This window comes from Aethalodelphis obliquidens, unplaced genomic scaffold, assembly GCF_003676395.1.
Source record: "Aethalodelphis obliquidens isolate GAN/ISIS:26980383/991018 unplaced genomic scaffold, ASM367639v1 scaffold1, whole genome shotgun sequence".
Lineage (NCBI taxonomy): Eukaryota > Metazoa > Chordata > Mammalia > Artiodactyla > Delphinidae > Aethalodelphis > Aethalodelphis obliquidens.
In genome coordinates, this window is record NW_020837945.1 from 7,599,864 (window position 1) to 7,625,505 (window position 25,642).

Here is a 25,642-nt window from a genome sequence, read left to right on the forward strand (position 1 = left end):
CAGGTACAAACTATTAGGTATAAGTTACAAGGATATATTGTACAACACAAGGAATATAGCCAATATTTTATAATAACTGGAATATAACCTTTAAAAAATGTGAATCATTATATTGCACATCTGTGACTTACAGAATATCATACATCAACTATACTTCAATAAAAAAATTTTAATTTAAAAAGGAGGAGGACAAAATAAATGATGCCCAGAGTTCCAGAAGGGCTAGCTAGGCACGCAAATCACTGACTGGATCTCAGTCATCTTGCTCCCCTCCTCTGGACACCCTTGTGCAGTGCACAACCTACACAACTGTATGCAGTGGTCCTGAGAGGTTCTTACTGGTTCTCACTATCCAAGGTTCAGATTCTTGAAATCCAATGAGAAGAGAAATCATGGTATTGAATGTTGGTCTCCTCTGATCTGTCCAAAGTGACCTGTCATTTCCCTCCTTTGAGCACTGAACTTGCACATTGTACAAAGTCATATCCACGTGCACAGCAGCCAGGGTTAGTCCTCTGACCTGGCAGTGGGTACTAGACATTCTAAATTTAGGTTCATGTTGTGGAGCCCCCAAGCTACGATTTTTAATAGGAACATTTGCCCTTTAGTTTCTGTCACATATTCCCAGTGGAACGTAGTAGCCGTTCTGCCACACACACACACCTATGACTTTAAACTTTCCAGTCTGTCAGAATTTCTGATTATTATAATGGTCTCCCATAGTTACAACAGCTCAAGGTACAGGACAAATAAAAGCGACTTCACCTCCCTACGACACATCAGACATCAGTGGCAGGCATCACCACCAGCCCCCAAGGAAGGAGACTCTTCACACAAGGACTTATGCAAAACGACAAGCATCAGGACAAGGGGCCAGAGGCAAACTATTGACTTTGAGCTTTAAGCACCACTTGTAACTACAGCTCTGAATTTTCTCTCAAATGTGTTCCAGTCGTCAATGGGAGCCTCAGTGGAAAAATGCAGGCATGAATATAACAGGAAAACCCCACCCTGTCCTCTGTCTGGAGCATCATCACCTGTAATTCATTACTGCTGTTTGTAAACTTTTTCCTGAAGTAAGACAAGAAAGCATCTTAGAAGCTAATCTTCCCCTCTCGTTTAGAAAATAGATACGCTGGGCTTCCCTGGTGGCGCAGTGGTTGAGAGTCCGCCTGCCGATACAGGGGACACGGGTTCGTGCCCTGGTCCGGGAAGATCCCACATGCCGCGGAGCGGCTAGGCCGTGAGCCATGGCCACTGAGCCTGCGCGTCCCGAGCCTGTGCTCCGCAACGGGAGAGGCCACAACAGTGAGAGACCCGCGTACCGCAAAAAAAAAGAAAATAGACATATAGACATGCTTTTCTTTTTGTTAACACAATTTACTTTTTTATTGTGGTAAAATGCATATAACATAGAATTTACCGTTCCAACCATTCTGTAGAATCTACAGTTCTATGGCATTAAGTACATTCATATTGTTGTGCAACCAACACCATCATCCATCTACAGAGCTCATGATCTTCCCAAACTGAAACTCCATACCTATTAAACCCTAACTCCCCATTCCCTCCTCCCCCAGCCCCTGGTAACCGCCATTCGTATTTCTGTCTCTAAGGATTTGACTACTCAAGGGACCTCATATAAGTGAAATCATACAATATTTGTCCTTTTGTGACTTTATTTCACTTCACATAATGTCCTCAAGGTTTATCCATGTTGTAGCCTTTTTAAGGCTGAATAATGTTTCATTGTATGTATAGACCACATTTTGCTTATCTATTCATCTGTTGATGGACACTTAGATGTCTTCCACCTTTTGGCTATTGTGACGAATGCTGCCGTGAACAGGAGTGTACAGGTATCTGTTTACATGTGCTTTTCTTGACCAGTAAGGATGGGGACACCTTTGGCTGATCTGTGATTACGCAGAGTTCAGTTATTTGCATTGTGAGATGCAGATTCAATTCAATGAGTCTGCTGAAGTACAGATTTCTTGCAATTCACACTGGAAAATGAGCCCATCTGAAGCTCCTCCATGACACAGAGCCTGAGACAGATGTCACCAATATTCCCTTCCCATCTTTCTCCTTTCCTCCTCATACCACACTTAACCTTTCAGGAGGAAGCTTCATCCCTTTTTCTGTACGCGCCCATCCCCCCACCCTTGCTCTTGACAGCACTATGTGTTGACTTCCATTCCACCAGACCCCTCACTCCCACACTCCCCCCTTCCTTGTTGGGTCAGCCTCTCCGCTTCAGCTTCTTCTCAGGATGCAAAGGTGCTAAAAACTCCCCAGGTTCAAAGTCACCAACTGTATTAGTTTCCTTGGCTGTCACAACAAGTTGCCACAAAGTGGGGGGCTTAAAACAACAGAAGTGTGTCCTCTCACAGTTCTGGAGGTCAGAGTCTGAAATTAAGGCTTCAGCAGGACCATTCTCCCTCCAAAAGCTCTAGGGAAGAATCCTGCCTTGCCTCTCAGCTTCCAGGGGTTCCAGGTGTTCATTGGCTTGTGACCACATCACTCCACTCCCTGCCTTTGCCATCACATGGCCTTCTCTGTGTCTCTGTCTGTCCTTTTCTGTGTCATATGAAGATGTTTTAACTGGATTTGGGGCACACCCTACTCCAGTATGATCTCATCTTGATCCTTATCTTAATTACATCTGCAAAGACTCTACTGCCAAATAAGGTCACATTCTGAGGTTCCGGTGGACATGAATTTGGGGGTGGGACAAGGTTCAGCACACTACACTAGTAAATCCCAGGTGCCAAGCCCAGTGGACATGACTCAGTAGCTGTACACAGAATTTGTTTTGTTTATTTAGAACAGAAATAGCTTTATATTGCCTACTGATTTTTTAGATGATAGAACTATTAACGGAAAGTTTAAACATAAAAAAATTGAAAGAAAGCAAAAACACCAACAAACTTACAGCTCAGAGATTGATCTCAATTATCATTTTGGAGGACATTCTTCTACACACACTCACTAATGCAAAAAGGCAATATATGCAAAGTAAACTATATGTTTTATTCTGTTTTTTCACTTAACGCTATGGCATGGACAACCTGCCAGGTTGATAAACACATATTCATTCATTCAATAAATAGGTGCTGGGGCTTGCTCTGTGTCAGGCACTTTTTCCAGAGCCTGAGATCCATCAGTAGATAAAACACATAGAGATCTCTACCCAGGAACTTCCTTTCTGACAGTGGCAACAGACAATAAAAAATTAACACAATAAATAAACTCTTTCATGCTGGAAGGTGAAAAGTGCTACAGAAAAAGTAAACAGTAGCATAAGGAAGAGAGATGTGAGGACCTGAAGGAAGTGACTGAGATTTTTAAGAGGAGGTAAATGTCCTCATTAAGAAGGTGATTCTTCCACAAAGAGTTGAAGACCCCAAAACATTGGGAAATCATATTTAATAACTGCACAATATTCCATTGATTAGAGCTGCAACAATATGTTTAACTAGCGCTCTGTGGATAGACATTTAAGTTGTTTCTAATTTTTAACTATTATAACTGAGGCTGCAATATCCCCTGCCTACAATAGATAAATGTTGGTAAAATTATTTTCTTAGGATAAATGTCTAGATCCAGAATTGCTAATACGAGGCATCTAATCATTTCTAAATTGTGAGACCTACTGTCACTCTCTCCTCCAGGAAGACTTTGCCAGTTTACACATCTGATAATACATGCACGTTCACAATTCCACTGCCCCCCAACACATATACTCCACATGCTGTATTTATGGTTTATTTTTAATGTTACTAACTTTAGAGTAAAAAAATGTTATTATATTTGCACTGCTTTTACTTTGCCATGGTTGAGCATATGCTTTTCAGCTCCGAGTATTTCTTCTCTTATAAACTCCATATTCATTTCCTTTGATCGGTTTTTTCTACGGGGGTATTTATTGCTTTTGTAAATCAGAAATATATATGTGATGTGTGAAAATATTTTTTGTGGTTTGTCTTCTTGCTTTTTTTTTTACAAACATTTATAATTTTTATATTGACAAAAATACCAGCATTCCAAGATAGTTTCTGGATTCCTTTTACGATTAGAAAGGCTTTCTCAACTCGGAGAACTATAAAAACATTCAAATCTTCTACTCCTTCTGTAGTTTTTATTTTTTTGTACTTAGATCTTTGATCCACTTGGAATTTATTCTGATATAAGGAAGAGGGAAGGGATGCATCATTTTTCTTCCAGTTGTCCCTACAGTGTGTGCCAAATGCCCCCTTTGCCCCCCTAAGACTCCAGTTCCACCTGCCACCTGGCTACCTGCCTGACCTCCCTCTTCTCCTCACATCTCTCATTCCTTCCTCAGCACCCACTCTGGGTTCTCTACTTCTGGCTTCATATTGTAATTGTTTTCCAGAATCCTGTCTTCTATATCCTCTACTTACTCCACAGCCTCCAGAAGAACTTTCACCCATGCCCATAGTTACACTTCCATGCACATGTGCTAACAACCTCCAAATCTAGAGCTCGGTCCAGGTCACTGATAAGCTTCAGCCCATAGGAGAGAGCAGACACTTGAAACTAAACCTGCCCACACCACATCATCCTCTGCCTTCTGGTCTCAACCATCCTGCCATCCCCCATTCTCCTGCCCACACCCCTCCGCAGTCTCTAATCTCCAAATTATTTTAGTTTTGCTTCTTATTCAGCCCCCAATCCACTGCCCCCTCTTCACCCTCATGGCTGCTCCCTTAATCCAGCAGCTAGCCATTTCTTCTTACCAGCATGCCTCTAACCCAGAGGTCAGCAAATGACAGCCCAGGGAGTCAGATCCAGGCTGCAGCCTCCTTCTGTGCTGCCCATGAGCTAAGAATAATTTTACATTTTTAAAGCATTGTAAAAAGTCTTTCAAAAAACAAAAGAGTATGCAACAGAGACGTGTTGCTTGCTTGCAAAGTCTAAACTGTTTACTATCGGCCCTTTGCAGAAAAAGTTTGCAGAACCTTGCCTCTAATCTACACTCCACTGGGGGCCTCCAGTGGTCTCAGACCTGCAGGCATTCTGTATACGCCCACCACTCCTCTGCCCACAAGCACCCCATGGGGGTTACTTATGATTTTCTTAGAGTCATGTGAAACAAATCTCTCCATTTCTAAGTTACCAGATATATGGGACGGAACACCTTCAGATCAAGTACTTGATAATTATTTAGCTTCTATGTGCTAAATTCCATCGATCACATGCCAGGAGAGTCTCAAGGTTTTGTTAGAAAATATCTTTTTTTCTTTATGATGGTAAAAGGAATATAAAGTCATTCTGGAAAATTTGGAAAAATCAGAATGTTTAAGAGGAAAATTAAAAGCACCCATAGCTCCCCTCTCAGAAGTTCCCTATTAACATGTGTGCATTTCCTTCCAGTCTTTGATTTTTCCTGTGCATTTGAGATCCATCCCGTTTTTCCATTGGGTTTTTCCCCCACGATACTAAAAATTCTTGAAGTGCTCTTCGGACATTTTCTTAGACACTGTAAGTTTCCCCCATAGAATTCGTATACAATTTTCAATGTAGAATTTCCCATCAGGAGAGCATCTATTCACGGCAGCCTTCTCTCTACAAGCGGTGCCCCCCCAAATTCGAGGTGCTTCCGGTAATTCTGGGATCAGGTCCTTTCCAGTTTGTAACTCAGTCACATGTTATTTCTTTGAGGTTAAAGTTCAACACCAGGCTATTTTGCACCTTACCTAGTTTTATGTAAATTGGTCATCTTTCTAATAGAAAGAAAAAGGACATGGGGGTGGAGGGGGGCGGGAGAGCGGCTTTTTCACACAGAGTCACATTTACTCTAAACCAAAATAACTCAGGTTAAGTAAATCATCAAGATCCTTGGCGCCGTTCCTCCCGTCCTTTTGCACGCTGTACAGCACTTCACAGTTGGCAGAGAGTTCCTATACATTATCTCTGGTCAAGCCACGTGCACGATGCTGAAGGACCAGGGTGGCGGGTCTCACCGGGACTCTGATGCACATGCGCTTGGCTGGGGGCCCAGGGCAAGCTCCTGAGAGGCGGTGGGGGTCGAGAGGGGGTGGGGTGGGAAGTCGTTTGTGTCCCCAGCTGTGCCGAAAGGCAGGTAGGTTTGTCTGCTTTCCCAACAGCAGCTGCAGCTCCCCACGAGCAGCTCAAATGCTCTTGCAAATGCAATTCACATCACCCGGTCAAATTCACACCTGGGATTCCAAGAAAGAAAGAAACGTTAAGAGCTAGAGAATCAACATTCCCTTCTGTATTTCCCCCCCCCCCCCCCCCCCCCCGCACGCGCATTTGCATTCCTGCCCGGGTGCTGAAGCACGCTCACAGCTCAGACCTGGAATGGCCCTCTCCCCAGTCCAGGGCTCCCTGACACTGCTCTGGGCAAGGCCTGGAGGCTGTGCTGCCTTCTTCTGCCCACTCCACACCCCACCTCTTCTCCTCGCTGGCCTCACCTCTTCTGCCCCTTGAGACTCCTACTCCAGTCTCCTCTACTCTCCAGGTACTCTCACATTTCATTGGCTTTTTTGGTTTCTCAACTCTGCCTGTTCCCCACCAGCCACTGTCAAGTGGGAGGCCCAGCTTACCTCCCCATCTTCCCTTGGATGCATCTCACGTGCACCCACTGCCTCACCTGCAGTGGTGCCTCTGAGGCTGTTACCAAGTCCAAGCTCGTACTGCTTGCCGCAGGACAGGCTGATAAATCAAGAGCTGAGCTGTTGGGGCAAAGAATAACGACTTTATTCAGAAAGCCAGCAGACTGAGAAGATGGCGGACTAGTGTCCCAAAGAACAGTCCTACCCAAGTTAGAATTCAGGCTTCTTTTGTACTAAAGAGGGAGGGGGTGTAGTTGGTTGTTGCAGACTTCTTGGTGTCAGAAGCCTTTGTTATTGCAGCTATTCAGGTAGGTCCAGTCATGATGTTCCTATAAACCTCCAACAAGACAGTTATCCTCTGTTCTGCAACTTTTTATCTCATGAATGGAAAAGTGTTACACTTTTAAAGGTCAGAGCCTTGAGAATGGGCTATCCTGTATATTTCAGGCTATAGGCAACATTCTTAACTTGTAGCAAAAGCACCAGAATACAAAGGTTAAAGTAAAAGAAACAGATCCCATATAGAGTCATTGTTCTCCCCCACTCCAAAGCCACCTTTCCACCATACTCCCTGGGACGTTCAGCTTTCTTTGTTTGCTTCCATTTTTGTTTGTTTTTAAAAGGCACTTAAGTAGCATATACATTGATATTTTTTCCCTGACACAAAACACAGACATTCAATTAACCACATGCTAGTTCATTAGTGTCGGCTAAAAAAAAAGTATATACACACCTAAGAGTTGAGAGTTATGTTTTATTCAGCAAATACACTGAGGACTTCAAGCCTGGGAGGCAGCATCTCAAGTAACCCTCAGACAACTGCTCTGAGGAGGTGAGGGGGGCGCTAGGAGATACAGGAGTTTTACAGCAAAGGGCGGGTAGTAGGAACAAAAGATTACTGTTAATAAAAGAAAGTTAGGTATCTCAAATTAAGGAATTTAGTGCTTTTCTATGCATAGGAAAATGCAAGAGTCTAGGCTCACTGAAACCATTCTTTTGATATGAACCTCAGCTATGGGGCCAATACCCTGTGTTTTCACACCCACACTTTGCTCAAGGCTCACCATGGGGAGTGGCCACAGTCTGCTGGCTGCTAGATGGCAGGTATTCTTTGTTTCCTCCCTGAGTTCCCTCAGGGCTCACCAGCTCACCATTGGAGGGCTGCAATTGCTGATGACTCTGACATCCTTTGTTTACTGATATGGCTGGCAATGTTTTATTTCTCAAAAGACAATGTTAGAAAACAAAATTCAACTGAGTACATTTGAAGAAAAAATTGGCTTTATTCAACAATTCATGAATCAGGCAGCATCCCATCTAGCAAACAGATAGGAGGGGTCCTGTACAAAATGGATGGTTTTTAAAGGCCTAAAGGGGATGGGACAGGAAGTCATAAACAATTGAGGATTATTTCAAGCAAGGTCACTTGCCTTGGGGAAAGGCAGGGGTCTGTGTGGTAGGCTACCTCATCTATGGCCAGAATATTCCAGACTGACTGGTAAAAGGTCACATCCCTGGGAGGGACTGAACCTGCATAGGTATTCAGTCCCCATTGACTGACGTAGAGCTTAGCACAAGTGACTCCATTTTTGGATCCCTGTTTCTTTTCAACAACACCAAACCCAAACACCCCATCTTCACTCTCTTCCCCTCTCCCTGCTCTTTCCCACACTAGCCCCCTGAGAACTCTTCTGTCTGCTTATCCGTGTCAATACTGCTGCCCATAAAATTAGACAGAAGGCTCAATTTGATAACAGACACAAAATACATAGCTGCTCAAACACAATTTTTTTTTCTTGTTTCTAGTTGGATGGCAGCTCTCTGCCACCAGCTGGGAACCCAGGCCCCTCCACCTCATGACTCCATCATCCCTCGTAGAAGAGGCAAGGGCATAGGAGGGGACACACCCACTATTTCAGGCCTTGGTCCAGAAGGGCACACCCACTCCTGATGGGCCAGGACTCGGCACGTGGCCACTCCTCAATGCAAAGCAGGCCGGGAAATGTGGTCCAGTCCTGAGCTAGGAAAAGGGAAAAAATGGATTTGGAGGATCAACTGGCAGGCTCCCGAGACTGTCCAGAGCACTTATCTCTACTCCTCCATTAACCCTTCAGACAGGAAGGTTACAACTGAGCCAGAAAATGCAGAAAACAGCTTCACACCGGGGGCTGGGGTATGTGTAGGTTGCCTCCATGAAATGTTAAAGCATGGAAGATGGCAGAAGACTGTTGGGAGTCAGCTATTCAGACAAACCCCCCTCTTCCACTTCCCACCCCGTGGAAACAAGAACCCAGGGTGATTCTGCACAGGCAGCGAGCTCTTCACCTGGGCCAGAGCCAGACCACACTGCAGCTCTGCAGACAAGGCCGCTCCACGCTGGCCGATCCTGAGCTGAATTCAGCCCACGTGAAGTCACACCTAGAGATTCCCTCTCAGGGCGCACTTAGCAGCGAGAGCTTGGACATGCGGCCCCCTGGGCCACAAACATCCCACCTTGCCAGGGGTGCCTGCAGTGAGCAGGGACGTTCTCCGTGACCTCCATCCAGATACCCCAACCCCCTCCATCCTGTCCCACTCTCAGCTGCTTCCTTCGACTCCTGTCCTGGTATCTGCTTTGAAATAAAAGCAAGGTTTTATTTACAAACGAAGAGTTACTGAGGGTAGCGATCTAAAGTCCGAGCTATGGGACCAAACATCAAGCTTGCAGACCAAATGCTGCCTCTTCCTTGTGCTGAAGTCTAAAACCAGATCTATGGGATTGATAATGAAGGAAACTATCCAACCATGAGCAAGGTTAATCCATAAGTTAAGTTGGTACCACTCAAGTCCCATCCCCAGCTGTTTTCTTATTCAGATAAATGTTTTTTCTCAACGGACTGTGTTTCTCCCTTAACCAAAGGGAGAAAATGCACGGCAAAGTCAAATGACACAGAATAAAAGCCTGAGGGAAGAAACTGCTGATAAAACTTTCAGAAAGCTTTGAAATTATTGGCTAAACAAGTAATTTCATACAGTGGTCTGTATGTATTTCACAGCAGCATCAGTTCCAAATGTCCCTTTGCACTCGGATTCTGGGAGAGTTTTCCTAATGCTTCGTCATCAAATGATTGTACCGATGCATTAATCATGAAGGCCGTGAGGAATAAAATAACCGCAAGCCAAAACTGCAGATGTTAAATGTTGAGGCAGAAACCAAATGAAATGTGTAAACACATAGAAAGAGAGAGAACATTTCCCCCACACGTTTTTTAACCTTGGCATTGCATCAACCATTAGGGTAAAATGCATGCATACTTACCAATAAAATCCAGAATTTTTTTTAAACTGAAATTTGACTGACATCTTAAAGAGGTCCCTCCAAATTCTTGCCCCTAAATATAAGGAGAGTGGCAAAGGAACAATTTATTACAAAAGAATGTTTATGACATGTCTGTTCCATGCAGGCACATATAATGCACATGTTAACTTTATAACAACCCTATGAATTGGCTATCATGATTACCATTTTCTAAGTGTGAAAACTGAGGATCAATCAGTGAATTTTAATAGTCTATTGTTCTACTCAGGCTGCCATAACAGAATACTACAGACTGGGGGGCTTAAACAGCAGCAATTTATTTTCTCACCATTCTGGGGGCTGGAAGTTTAAGATCAAGGTGCCAACAAGGTTGGTTTCTGTTGACCTCGGTTGGTTTGGAAGGACCTTTCTTCCTGGCTTACAGACAGCTGTATTCTCACTGTGTCCTCACGTGGCCTTTCCTCTGTGTGCACACCCCTGGTGTCTCATCCTCTTGGATCAGGGCTCCACCCTTCAGACCTCATTTAACCTTAATTATGTCCTCAAAGCCCCCTCTCCAAATACAGTCACACTGGGGGTTAGGGCTTCAACATATTTGGGGGTGGAGTGGAGGTGCAGTTTGGTCCATAACTGATAGCATGACCAGGAGCCCACAGTTGCTGAGTGGTAGACCCAATACTGTCTGAATCTAAACATTTCTTTATCCAGAGTGCACTGCCTCTCACATACCACAGCATCTCAAAGAGAGTGCGGACACATCCCACTGTAAAAGCTGACTCTTAGAACTTGCTGGCAGGGAGACAATTTCACAGCAGTTAAGCTCTGTCCCTGTGAGAAGGGTGGTGAAGTCCTTACACAAGCTAGATCACAGAGGCCAGGAGTCCAAGGCAACCCATTCAGATGACACCCCCCAAAAAAGACTTCATCTACACTGTTAATAGCTACACAAATGGTCAAATGGTGGTTTCCTACCATATTCCATCCACAGTCGGATTTCCATGACCTCCAAAGAGCCAGCTTTTCATTCAGTTTTTCTTTTCTTTTTTCCAAACCACCAGCTAACGTCCTGGAGGGTGACTCCATGGACCAGGATGTCGAGAGCCCTGTGGCCATTCACCAGCCAAAGTTGCCTAAGCAGGCCAGGGATGACCTGCCAAGACACATCAGCCGAGACCGGACCAAAAGGAAAATCCAGAGGTATGTGCGGAAAGATGGAAAGTGCAACGTCCACCATGGCAACGTGAGGGAGACCTATCGCTACCTGACCGATATCTTCACCACCTTAGTAGACCTCAAGTGGAGATTCAACCTGTTGATTTTCGTCATGGTTTACACAGTGACATGGCTCTTTTTTGGAATGATCTGGTGGCTAATTGCATACATCCGAGGAGACATGGACCACATAGAGGACCCTTCATGGACTCCTTGCGTCACCAACCTCAATGGGTTTGTCTCTGCTTTTTTATTCTCCATAGAGACAGAAACCACCATTGGTTATGGCTATCGGGTCATCACGGACAAGTGCCCAGAGGGAATTATTCTCCTCTTAATCCAATCTGTTTTGGGGTCCATTGTCAATGCATTCATGGTGGGATGCATGTTTGTAAAAATATCTCAACCCAAGAAGAGGGCAGAGACCCTGGTTTTTTCCACCCATGCGGTGATTTCCATGAGGGATGGGAAACTGTGCCTGATGTTTCGCGTAGGGGATCTGAGGAATTCCCACATTGTGGAGGCTTCCATCAGAGCTAAGTTGATCAAATCCAAACAGACCTCAGAGGGGGAGTTCATCCCCTTGAACCAGACGGATATCAACGTAGGGTATTACACTGGCGATGACCGTCTCTTTCTGGTGTCACCACTCATCATTAGCCATGAAATTAACCAACAGAGTCCTTTCTGGGAGATCTCCAAAGCCCAGCTGCCCAAAGAGGAACTGGAAATCGTAGTCATCCTAGAAGGCATGGTGGAAGCTACAGGTAAGGTGTGCTCCATCCGGGGGTATCTGTGGGATCAATGCTCATTTTAAACTGAACCTCACATTCTTATTTTTGACAAAATATGCAAAACTGAACCTCACTCACTATTGACGCCACCTCTTTATTCATGAAGTAGTATGTGGCCTATAACCTTAAGTATGTCCACCACAAAGTCTAACAATTTAGCTTTTTAAAAGCCCTTGGGAAAATAAATTAACAAACAATTTTGTAAAACACCTCTTAATATATTTTAAATTTTCAAATATTTACTTAAATTAAAATTTGATCTCTCTCTAAAGCAATTTTTAGATTGTTTTAAAGCATTGTTTAAATTAAATACTTGAGGTTATTTATTGCCAAGCCAGGAGGAAGAAGTTAAGCCTTTCAAAGGAAGCCTGACAAATTGCTTTAATAAAAATACAATTTTGCCCGTTCTTTGGGAGCCATTTGCAAGACCCATAGCCTTGCTTTTTCTTTTATATCAATTGAGCACTTGGTATCTTTTCTCTATACTCTACCTGCCAAATCCCCTGTAGATATAATAATGCAGACCCAGTAAATAACTCTAACAGGCAAGAAAAAATATTGATATCCACTCATCATAATCCTATTGACCCATCTGCTTTGAACAGCTAACTACTGGTGTATTTTAACAAAGATGATCTGTTCTAAAAATAGAGAAATGGTCTGTTTTTATTGAAGTCTTCACTCATATCTTTCCATACGTGTTACACATCCCAGGAGCAAAGGAGGTTCTGCCTGTATTTATCTGTAACTTTCTATGAAATAGAGCCATAAACTCTGCCTTAAGCTAACAATAGTGCCTGTGGGAAAAGTATAAACTAGAACATTAATTCAAGCTTTGCTTTACTATTCTTCTGAGTCATTAGTCTTGGGATCCTCTTTAGTTATACAATCTGCCCTTCTGTGCTTTGAGGTCTTCAACTTGAGGCTCAAGTAGGTTTACAAAATCTGAAAATGCACGGCCACCAGCCAGACCCCAGACTCTTCATCCACCCATAACCTGACCTCAGTCATCCGTCAAATGAAAGTCATTGCTCCCATGTCTCAGCCTCCCTGGACCCAACAGGCAAAGTCATTACCTCTAACAAATTTCTCTTATAGTGGTAAAAACTTTTGCAATCGTTTTTTAAAATGCAGCAAACAATGAAAATGTGAGTAAAAGGCTTTGCATGAAGTGTGTGATCCTTTGCATAAGGCAAAAGGAACATCTAAAACAAAAATAATCATTGTGAAATTATAAATAAGTGCTGCACATGTGCACTGGGCTATCTGTACCCTGAGCCTGACTTTGGGGTGCCCTCGTGAGCCAATAGTTGTGTGAGGGGAGGGAGGAGGAAGGAGGGGGGAGGAGGGCGGGGAGAAACCAACTCAATAAGAGAGCTCCGTCATTTTCCCACAGACCAGAAACTACTCCCACCTCGGCCAAGCACCTGGACTCTGGGTCCCCCTAGTGGTAACCACTGAGATACAGTCTCTGGCAGCATAAACTGACCACTTATGATGCGCTTTTAATATTAGATTTCTCGCTATAAACTCTCCGGATAGGACATAAAGGAGGGGAGTGGACAAGCCTTGTTCTCCTTCCGTCTCTAAGCTCAAGAAGCAAAAGCCAGTGGAGACGTACCCTCTGTTTACTGGTGTTAATCTGAGCTTCGAATTGCAGGAGCTGTGTTCTCTCAAATCAAAACCCAAGCTCTAAAAATAAGCCAGTCCGGAATAAGCAACTTACCTTTGTGATGTCTCTGAGTCGGAATTCTCCCTGGGGCAGACCCTGTCTTTCTGAAGATAGCTTGTAATGACTGAGCCTTTCCAAATAGGGGAACAGCCTTTTGTTGGTAGTTAATAGTGATACCTCTGAGCATTCGGTGGCCTTTCTACTGCTTTCATAGAGAAAACTGGGTACTTGCCAGCAAAAAAAGAATCAAAGGCAACCACTATTAACTTTCTAAAAGTAATAATAATAATTTTCTAATTTTTGGAAAGTGGAGGAAAGAGTGTTCTAGAAAGTTCTGGGTTTGTCTGGAAGCTGGACACGTCTTGATCCTTTCCTGATAGGATTCGTAGAGTTCAGTCTTTCCAGCACATCTCATCTCTTAATTTAACGAGGCACACTTTTTTTCTTTGTGAATGAAAAGCACATTTGGGATTTATGGGTATTAAGTAGGCCCTTGGGGTGGGGGGAATGTTTCAATGAATCAAAGCCACAGGAAAAAAAATAGATGTGGACCAAATGCACCCTGAGGAAAACAGATTCACAAGGATCTAATTATTCATTGGAAGGCTAGATGGGAAATCAGGAGCCATGAAAACCGCAAGCTGACACAAAGGGGCCTCTGCTTGACTCATGCTTTCTTTCAAGTATGTCTTAGTTGACCTGAAACTACTCTCAGTGACCTCAGTTAGGATGCCTCTTTCAAGGACGAGCCTCACCATCGCCACCACTGCAACCTCCATGCGATGCCCTCCCTCTTTCTGTCTTGCACGTCGTGGGCACACAGCGACCCCGACGTGGTATTTGCTGGGGATCCGAGCTACCAGGCAGTAGGCTGACCCGGCAGGTCCTTTAGTCCACTGGGTGCTCAGGTCCCTCACAGGCCAGCTGGTTGACATATAATATGCCCACCCCAGTTGTGCTGCCCCAAGCCTGCTTCGTCACATCACTCAGGGTCAGGCTCGTCTTTAGAAAACGGGAGTAAGCTCCTTGAAGGCGGGAGGTGAGTCTTGCCCACCTTTGATGTTCTGCAGGTCCTGGCCCCAGTTCTTCATTCAGTGAGTTCTCTGGCCTCATAAAAGACAGACTCACACCCACAAAAGACAGACCCACGTTCTTGGTGGATGGTTTCGGTCTGGTCCTGCCCCCAGTCAGGGGGATGTGTCACCTCTCAAGAACCTTCCAGTCATGTGGTTCTATTTTTGAAAATGAATCAAACCCTGGAAAATTCTGACACCAGCCACCCAGACATCTGGGAACTGGCCGTGTCTCATCCCATAAATATATTTTTAAAGGGGGCCCTTTATGTTCCTGACACAGGGGCAATTTGGAGATAGTGATGTTTACAGAAGGGTTCATAGCTACGTAAACAAACATGCCGAGCAGCTGTGGCAAGTGAGCCTTAAATAGTAAAGCATTCATATAGACTGTTATTTATAGAGGGCAAATTGGCATAGAGGCTAGATGACAGCCACACAGAGCTGGGCCCGGTGCCAGCCAGCTCCTCACTATAGGCTTTCTGATTGATGAACTTCCATATTTACCCCCAACGATTATGCAACTATGACAGGCAGCCCTTTCCAACACCTCAGCAAATATGTCTCCTTAGAATGAATCCCATTAAGCTTTTTTTTTAATTTTTATTTTATATCGGAGTATAGTCAATTCACAATGTTGTGTTAGTTTCAGGTGTATGGCCAAGTGATTCAGTTATACATATACATATACCTCTTCTTTTTCAGATTCTTTTTCCATATAGTTTATTATAGAATATTGAGTAGAGTTTCCTGTGCTATACAGTAGGTCCTTGCTGATTATCTGTTTTAAGCTTTTTTTTTTGCATTTTTATTATGGAAACTATAAAACTTATATAAAAGTAGACCAAATCCTATAATCAACTCCCATGTACCCATCATTCAATTTCTATAATTGTCAATTCATGGCCAAACTTGTTTCATCTGTGTCACCCACTCACTAACTGCCCCTCCAGCATCATATTTTATCTGCAAATATATCAATATGTCTCTAAAAGATAAGGACTCTTTAAAAAAACATAACTGTAGGGCTTCCCGGTGGCGCAGTGGTTAAGAATCCACCTGCCAATGCAGGGGACACGGGTTCGAGCCCTGGTCCCGGAAGATCCCACATGCTGCGGAGCAACTAAGCCCATGCGCCACAACAACTGAGCCTGTGCTCTAGCCCATGAGCCACAACTACTGAGCCCATGTGCCACAACTGCTGAAGCCCATGCGCCTAGAGCCCGTGCTCCACAACAAGAGAAGCCACCGCGATGAGAAGGCTGCACACCGCAACAAAGAGTAGCCCCACCTCCTGCAACTAGAGAAAGCCCGTGTGCAGCAACGAAGACCCAATGCTGCCAAAAATAAATAAAATTAAATTAATTAATTTAAAAAACATAACTATAACACTGTTATGACACCTAAAACAATTAATGATCATTTCTTAAGATCCAATATCTACTAAATGCTCTGACTTCCGTTTGTCTCATAAATGTCTTTTTAAGTTTTGTTTAAATCTGCTGTTTGAATCCAAATCAGGTTAGCACACTGTTACCGGCTGAGATCTCTTCCAAGCCTTAGTCTATGAGCTCCCCTTCCATCCCTGTGGGGTTTTTATCTTTCAAGTTTTTCTCAAAGAAGAGAGTTTCTGAAATATTTATATACTACGAAGAAAGCTGGGGAAAGTGGAGGGTGGGAGGAAGCCAACTTAGTGAAGATATACTAGATAACATTTTGTAGATGAGGAAGCAGGGCTGACTGTCCGGACGTCAGTATCTACGGGTTACCAAGGAGGAGGGGGAGTGTGTGTCAGAAGTAGGCAAGCAAACCGGAAGTAGGTGAGGGCAAGCCATCCTTCCCCACAGGAAAGCTCAGTTCTTTATTCACATGAGGAGAGCTTAGTCACATAAATCACATCACAGGATTTTTGAGTTGCAAGAGTCTTCGCCCTACTCTTAATTACTTTACAGGTGAGGAAATGGATGCCCAGCAAAACTAGCGAGCTGGCTAAGGTGCGATAGTTACGGGCAGAGCAAGACCTTGAAACCCTGAACCACTGATGATGTCCAGCCTCCAAGTTCAGTGCCCTTTGCATCATGAATGCTGTTGGTTCGTGAAGATTCTGCAGAGCATGCACCCGAAAAGATGACTGGTATTTAACGTGCAGACAGGCTCTCTTTTCTCCCATCCTTAGCTCTTTTTCTTTAAGGCTTCTCTTTCGGTCTCCAATGTTATCAGTTCATTTTAAAATTCTTTATTACATTCACATGAATTTTTAACAAGCATATATTAAAATGAGATCTGCCACAAAACTGTTCTGAAATCAAAATTCAATAAGCACCATCTACAAAAATACTCCTGGAAGAATATAATGTTCTGTCAAATCTGATTTCCAAGAACCGCTTTCCTTTGCCATAGTCAAAATGCCACTTCTCTATAACAGAGGAGAATATGAGATCACAGAGTTTGAACAGGTGGCATTTCTCAGCTAAGGTGGTTGAGGGTTAGCATCACAGTAATTTTAAGCTGTTTCTACTAATGATATTTCATAGCCATTGTATTTTTCAAATCTTATTTTCCCCTTTAGATAAGTAGCTGCTAGTCTCTCCACTGGCAAGTCATTATCTCCAGATTTACCATTTTTCTTTTAAGAGTTGTAACCCCAACTACCTAGCCTAGGAAAAGAGTTAACTGATAAGATCTGGAATGCTAAGATCTTGGGTGAAAATCTCGTGGTAGATCTCTATAAGGCGCAATTTAAAAAATGCAAAGACATGTGAATTTATTTTTCCTGGATGGAAGTCTACCACTCATCAACATCAAGAAATCCAACCATCCTTTCTTCTTCGAGCATTAGGTTCACGTGATGTATTCAGGGCTTCCTCCCAAATGCCTACCTCAATATAATACACCTAAGTAGTGTCAGTGACTGGATAAAAACTGATAATACCTGCTCCCTAAATATGGTAAACTTTTTGTGATTCTAAGCAGTTTGGGGACACTGTTCTGGTCCTAACCATCTGAGGCTGGATGCAGTAGAGCACACATAGAATTTTATACTTTTCCACCGCCCCTCTAGAAGAAAGAGACTGTAACCCTGTTAAACGTTATACCTCTTTTAAACATTATACCTCTGTTAAACATTATACCTCTGTGAAACATTTCTCCTAATTTAGAAGGCACTTAGGATCTCATAACTTAGATAGCAGTGTATTGAGGTCACCATAGACTATTGTGGTTGAAAAGACAAAAATACTGGATAATTATCAAACTTTTCATTATTAAAACATCAATAGCAGAAAATCCATTGTTCTTCCTTCTCCAAATGGGCTGTGAGGAGCTCATAAAATAGATGTTCAGTAGAAGTCAGGAATGGCCGCACAATATATACAATTTAAAGTTCAAACCCAAGGTAAAAAATAGACTAGCATGTAAAAGTTAGCTCTGACTCCAACTCGGAAGTCAGTACTCATGTTGGGAAGAAACTGCACCATTCAGATTAAGAGATGAGTATCAAAGAGTGGGAAGCCTCTAATTAGTGCATCCTTCAATAAATCGAGCTTTATTATTTCCCAGGGCATTCAGTAATATGAGTGCTGACAGCATGATGCCAGTGAAGCAGTTCTACCTGACAATTTCTAATGACCAGAAGAGGATCATTGGGGAAAACCATATAACTTATTCACACGTGCAAACACACACACACACACACACACACACACACACACACCTCTGCTACTTAGCTAAACAGCCAGAAGCCAGAGGGGCTTCTTCCCCAGTTAAGCATGCCCTTGCTCCTGTGTTTTACACCAACTCACTTACACCAACTCACTTTGTAAGTGAGTTTGTTTGTTCTATTACTTATTTAGTACTCCTCTTTTTTAAAAGTAGTCTCTCTTGGCCATAGCTCAGCTTATCTGTACTTCTTTGTGTCGTTTATACTGTCAGGCAATCCTGGGTTCAAACCACAGCTGCTGTATTCACGGTCTTGCTTAACTTCTCTAAGGCCTCACTTTTGCCTCTCTAAAATGGGAACAACAATGGTACCTAGATCGTTGGTGACCTTTCAGCTTCACAGATTCTGTTAGATCAGATCATTCCTTCCCCCATAGACTGCACAGGGGAAATGCAGTAGGGAGGAGGGAAGCCAGGCATTTGGGAGGGTCAGTCCCAGGGACTGGCTCCACTGTTTCCAGGGACTGTGCAGCTAGCGTCTCCACACGATGACAACTGACTCTCCTCAGAAGGCACTCTGAACAGTCAAAATGGCAAATGTCAACCTGCGATAGCCAGTGCAAGAAATGCACACTCACAACGTGAGAGTAAATGCCAGCCTGGCCTCTTCCCAGTTACCTACCACGAGTGATGAGCTCTGAATTAATGAGGATCACTGGGCTCAGAATAGACTTTGCATTCCTATAGATAGTAACATTTCATCATTATAATTTCTGCCCAAAGGGGACATGAATATAGATTATTCTCAAGTCTTCTAAGGCAGCTGCTCAGGGAGGACAGGACCAAGAGTCTGCATTTGAAAACAAGATTTCTATGTCCCCAGTCCCCCTCCTAGGTTTTTATAAGAATGCTCTGGTGTCAGCTGATGCCCCAATTTGGAGAATGTATTTTTGTGCTGTTAATTCAACTGAAGAATATTTATTTACATAATAAGCCCTTAGAGATACTTCTGCGTGAAAGTATAGATATCCTTCAACAAAGTGGACAGTAAATGTGAATTTCTATATGGCCCATTCCACTGTTCTCTATTTACTGAGAATGAAAAGATACTGTACAGTCTGGTTTGGCTAGGCATGTTGCAGTAACAAACACCTCCAAGGGCTTAAAGCACAAAGGTTTATTTCTCATTCCTATTACATGTCAGTTGCAACTCTGTTCACATCCTGTTGACTCCAAGATACAGACGAAAGGAGCAGGCCTACTTAGGACAAGGCATTCTCATGGCAGGGAGAAAAAAGAAATGACGAAACATCTCGCTTCTGCTTGCCATTTATTAGTCATAGCAAGTCGTATGGCAGTGCCTGATGTCCATGGAATGGGGAAATGTAATTCTCTCACAGGGACTTGGAATAAATAATTCAGAACAAAATAATACAATCTACCACAGGTACCCAAGTGGTTTTGAAAACCCCTAGACCGAGTTAAAAACTTTTTGCAAGTTAGGGTTTAAAATGTGTGGTAGTCATTCGTGTTGTTTGTGAAATATGTCCAGCTTTCGTCCTTCTAAACACATGTCAGGATCACATTTCCCTGTTTCTGTTGGACACGGTCATGTGACTTACATTTGTCCCAACAGTATATGCATATGTCATGTGTATCACGCCGCTGGAAACCTTACAAGCTAAATAGGATAATTCCCTTCCTACTTCTGTAGTTCTCATGGAAGCACATGTCACAGTGAAGTTTCCATCATTCTGGACCCTTGACCGGCTTTGAAGAGAAGACCCTTGCCAGCTCACTTGGGACTTGTAGCATGACTGAGAAATAACCTTAGGTTGGGTTAAGCCACTGAAATTTGGGTTGTTTGTTACCACAATATTAACTAACCTCTTTGGCCTGACACAAAATTTCATGCAAACATTTTGACAGGTTGGCTGTTGTATACTGCTCATAGCCCCACACTTGCCATGAAATGAATTTTTGTCTAGCTACTTTGCAAAGCTTCTCCTCCCTCCTTTAAACTCTCTGTTCACTGCTTAAGACTCTGAGGTCAGACAGGCTGAATTCAAATTCTGCCTCCACTCCCAACTGTCCATGTGATTGGGTGCATCACTTTCCTTAACTTCACCAAACCTTTTTCCATTCTGAAAAATGGGAATGATACTTATATTTATAAGGAGATTCCATGAGATAATACAGGCAAGTCATTCATCATGGGACCATAGTATGTGCTCAATAAATTTAGAGAGTGAATCTATGATTCTGTAAATCATACTATTCTCATCCAGCATTCATTAGGTGCCTATTGAATGCCAATTGCTTTATTAGATGCTTTCCATATATTATTTTCAATCCTCAAAGCAATTCTGAAAGGTAGATACCATCCCCATTTAACAAATGAGGAGGTTGATTCTGGAGTAGGGAGTTGGGGAGAGTAACTTGCCCGAGGTCACACAACTGGTGAAGTAGTAAGGCAAGATTCCATCTCAGGGCTGCCCACCTTCCCAGTCTGTCTCCCTTGTGCCTCTCCAGGGAAGGCATAGTACACAATAGCACACTGAAAGTAGTGGTTATTGATTAAAGGTCATTAGTGTGTGGACGATTATCGCTCAGTGATATATTCCCTTTTGATTACTGGCCTCAGCTTCCCCATCAGGCTCCCCTCACCAGACCGCGGGAGGCAGGTACGGGCAATCTGCTCTTTCATAACAGTTGGCACTGAGTCTCTTGAAAGGGCACCTACTTGTTCATACTCTCAGATTCTGCCCAGTTCTACGTTATCAGGCAACCATGCCACTTGACACTGGGCCAACCCCATCTAAAAGAGCCTGGTGCCGTGCCAAGTATAACCCAAAGTGCAACCAAGCAGTCAGTGCCAAAACCCTTAGGGGAGAAAAAAAGAAAGTTTAACACTGAAAGGGAAGAATCCATTTTGACGCTGAGCTTCCTGCCAGAAATCACAATAATAAAACGATTTAGGCTTTGACCAGCCCAAGTAAACCCTGCTGGGGTTTCCATTTCACTGCAAAACATCCAATAAGACCCTTTTGGGGGTTTGAGGAGGATGCTAATTTTTCTCTTGTCACTGAGGCCATCCTTAGACGATTTTAATTAAACATTTGCGAAGTAAATACATTTTCTTTTACGTTTTCTCAGGCATAGTTTCTATGGGGTGAATATTAATAGAAATCTGTGAAAGCTGATGGATAAAGGAGAGGCTGGTGGGCAATGATATTAGAGGAGAGCACACAGCATGGAGCTCCAAGGAGACAAGACTGAATGTTGAGCCTGAAAGGAACTAATGCTACATTCACATCGGCCCTCAATGAAGTATCTTTAATACAACTCAGAGAGCTAAAGTAGTAACAAAGTATTAGCCATAAAGTATTTGGTTTAGATACTTGGTTATATATGTTGACTCTCTCCCCAAAGTTGGAAAAGGTGTACAACCTAAGGAGAACAAAAATGATGCTGCAAAACAAAAATGTCTATGATTCTTACAGAAATGCTTAAGAACCCACAAGGTCCAACATGGGGCAAGAAAGATTTCCAAACACCTCCCTGGGTCTTTACAGCATGAGTCCTTTATGTTCACCCAGAGGGACCTCAGCAGGTCCAGCCTCGCCTGCAGACCCTGTGTCAGCCCCCAAGGCTGGGGGAAGAAAGAAGCCACATTCATGGAGCTAAAAACAGATGGGTCACGGCTACCTGGGAGGAGGCTGGCAGCTTCACTGGCCATCAGCAAACCAGGCCAAGAACAAGGAAGGGCAGGGATGTCTCCGGTACCACCTCAAAGCCTCTGCTGCTGCGGGGACCTGGCACAGAGTCACCCCCTGTGTTTGGTGGATGACTTCGCAAAAACCTCACCTGTGACCAGAAATGCTCACTCCTGACATCAAAGAGACTAGCTGGGTGCACTTGGAGCTCCCGTGTCAGCAAAGCAAAGTGTCCTCTATTGCCACGTTGAAGGCTGGAATGACGCAGTGGCACTCCTTTCCTTGAGTTCACTCCAATACATGTTCACCCAGGTGGAAGGGGGCATCTCATGAATGAGGAGAATCTGTAACCTGGGCAGGAGATGGCCTAGTAGACAGGAGACGGGGAAGACGTTAGGCAAAAATGTGCCATGGCCTTCAGTGTTTCTCACGGGCCCCGCCCTGGGGTGTCTTCCTTTTTTTTTTTTATTAAATGTATTTATTTATTTATTTCTGGCTGCATTGGGTCTTCATTGCTGCGTGCGGGCTTTCTCTAGTTGTGGCGAGCTTGGGCTACTTTTTATTGCGGTGCGCGGGCTTCTCATTGTGGTGGCTTCTCTTGTTGAGGAGCACAGGCTCTAGGCGCGTGGGCTTCAGTAGTTGTGGCTTACGGGCTCTAGAGCGCAGGCTCAGTAGTTGTGGCTCGTGGGCTTAGCTGCTCCGCGGCATGTGGGATCTTCCCGGACCAGGGCCCGAACCCGTGTCCCCTGCATTGGCAGGCGGATTCTTAACCACTGCGCCACCAGGGAAGTCTGGGGCGTCTTCTTAGGATGAAACAAAATCCACAGATGGACCCGAGGCATACGCATTTACATTTAAATGCTTAGTCTCTTTATTTTCCCATCCACCAAAATCATGAGCCCCACATCCTCCTCTCTCTTCAATCCTGCAACATCACTCCCTCTTAGATAACAACCTGGCTTCACACTTCGTTGAGAAAACAGAAGCAGTCAGACTGGAGCACTGGCCTTTCCGCCGGCCCCTATCTCACCGCCACACCCCCGCCTCCGCCACCTGGGCCTTTCACCCCTGTCCGGAGCCCTGTCCAACCCGGGGCCAAACCTGGACCGCATCCCTTCAGCCCTCTCAAAGACTTTTAGACTACACCATCTTCTTTCCCCCATCATCAATTTTTTTCTTAATAGTTTATTTCCGACAACATAAAAATATTTCCTAATATCTATCATTTTTGAGAATAAACAAAACCAAAGCTAGACTTCTCCTGTGCCGTGTCCCTTTCCAGTGCTGTCCCACTTCTCAACGCTCTTTCCCACATTACTTCTAGGAAGAATTGTCTGCATCTCCATCACCACTGTTTTACTTCCCTTTCCAAATGAGCTACCATTCCTAGCACACCACTGGCACACACCAACAACATCTATCCTGCTAGCTCCAGAGGCCACCCCTCTATTCCCGTCTTACTTGGCCTCTTCGCATCAACATGCTGACCACTTCCTCCTTCTCCAGCCTTTCTTCCCCAGCGTTCACCACTACTCCTGCTTTCCCTCCTTCTTCAGTGAAAGCTCCTTTCCATCCTCATCTTCAAGCTATTTCTCCTTTTCCCCAAAATCTCAGGGCCCATTCCATCCAGAGTCCTAGCCTCCATTAATTATCCTTTTCTGTTATTTCAGCCAGGACCTTGGCTTTAATTACCATCTTTTTCGCATGTGACATCAAATTTCTATCTCTGGTCCTAACCTCTCCCCTGAGCTCTGAATTCAAAGATCCAGCTGCCTACTTGGCATCCCTATTTAGATGCTTGTACAACTAATGTGACCAAAGCAGAAACTAGATATCCTAGCATCCCTTAGGATCTGCTTCCCTCTCCATCTTCCCCATGTTCATAAATATCATCAGCAAACACGTAATGACTTACATCAGAAACTTCGGGAACATCCTTGATTCATCTCTTGCCCTTACCGTCCAGAAGTCCTATAGATGTGACTTCCAAAATATGTCTATCTCTGTGGCTACTGCCACAGATTGTCATAATGTGGAGCCCATGGCATTCAACTGGGTCTCCCTGTTTAACTGTGACCACCCTACACAAATCCGTTTTGCACACAGCAGCCAGAGTGATGTTAAGAAAAATGTAAACCAGAGCAAGTCATTCCCGTGCTTCAAACCCTCCCATGGATTCTGGCTGCACTTGGAAAATCCAGATTCCCTGCCATGGCCAACAAGGCCCTTCTGGCCTGGCTCCAGCATGCTTGTCTGCTCTCACCTCCAGCCACTTTCCCACCCAGCTCACCACGCTGCAGCCGCATGGGTTCTCCGTTCTGAGCACAGAGCTCTTGTACAGGGAGGTCTTCTCTGCCCACCAGATAGAAACCGGCTCCCATCACTGTGCCTCTGTCACTCGGTGCAGAACGTGTCACCAGCTGATGGTATCCTGTGGACTTGTGTGTTAACCAATAGTCTTTGGTTGCCCAGGTCAAAAACGTGGTTGTCATTTATGCTCTCCCCTCCCTTGGGCACTGCAGTCTTCTCTCTCCCAACCATTTCCCCAAGCCCAAAGGGCTCCTTGGTACAAATGAGGAAAAGCCATCCCTCCTCAACTCTACTGCCATCTGCTGGGAAATTTGTGTCATAAATAGATCTGTACCACTTAGATTTAGTGAGTTGTGCAGTGTACAGCCTGCACAACCGTATGTGGTGGCCCGAGCTAAACTTATCCATTCCATCTCGTACCCCTCTCTAGTATCCAAACGTCCTCTCCTCTCCAGCATCTTGGCCACTGCACTGGTTCACAACACCACTCCCTCCCTCTGGGCTATTACACTGCTTCCATACTGACTTCTCTAATTATAGACTCTCATTTCTACAATTACCCTCCTTGCAATTAGTAGAGTAAACTTTGTAACTTACAGATCCCATCTCCTCACTCCCCAGCTCAAACATTCTCAGTAGTTTCTGGGTAAAGAATCAAGTCCAATCTCGTTTGCATGTCACAGTCTTGCCACCTGTCCAGAAGCCCTGTCACTTTCCCCACTACCTGCTTGTGCTACTGAAATTCCTGAACGCACCATGGGTTATTTTGCCTCTGGCCTGCACATGCGCTGACATTATCTCTGCCTAGAATATCCTCCTCCATTTATCTTCCCAATAACCCCTACTCACCCACCAAATCTCCCTTCAAATGCTGCCTCCTGTGAAACCTTCCTGACTGCTTGGCAAACTCTGGCATCCTCCCTCTCTGCTTCCCCTGCACTTCTACAAATCTCCATGATATCTGACTGCATTGTGGATGACTGATCACATGGCTGGGTGTCCCCAACAGACTCTGTATTTTGAGGATAAAGATTATGCCCTTTCTTTCTACCCCAACAACTAGCACAATTTGCCACATGGTAGGTGCTCAACAAAAAGAATGAATACATTGATGGTTTTGTAAAAAGCAAGGTCTGGCCTTTCTAAATGTGTCTTAGACTCCTGGCAGCATTTCCTTTTCACCTGGCACCATCTTATCTCAACTCTACTGAGAGCCAAGGACTACATCTGCCTTCCCAATGAGGCTGTTATATCATTTAATTTAAAAATTAGGGCTTCCCTGGTGGCGCAGTGGTTGAGAGTCCGCCTGCC

General features: G+C 44.2%; 1 protein-coding gene across 1 annotated transcript in view; it reads left to right on the forward strand.

Moving 5' to 3' along the window:
• KCNJ6 (potassium inwardly rectifying channel subfamily J member 6) overlaps positions 1-25,642 on the forward strand; it is a 283,179-nt gene that overhangs the window by 183,453 nt on the left and 74,084 nt on the right. Inside the window, exon 3 of the mRNA XM_027128021.1 lies at positions 10,956-11,876. Within this exon, the coding sequence (XP_026983822.1) occupies positions 10,956-11,876 (921 nt within the window). The remainder of the gene's footprint in view (positions 1-10,955; positions 11,877-25,642) is intronic.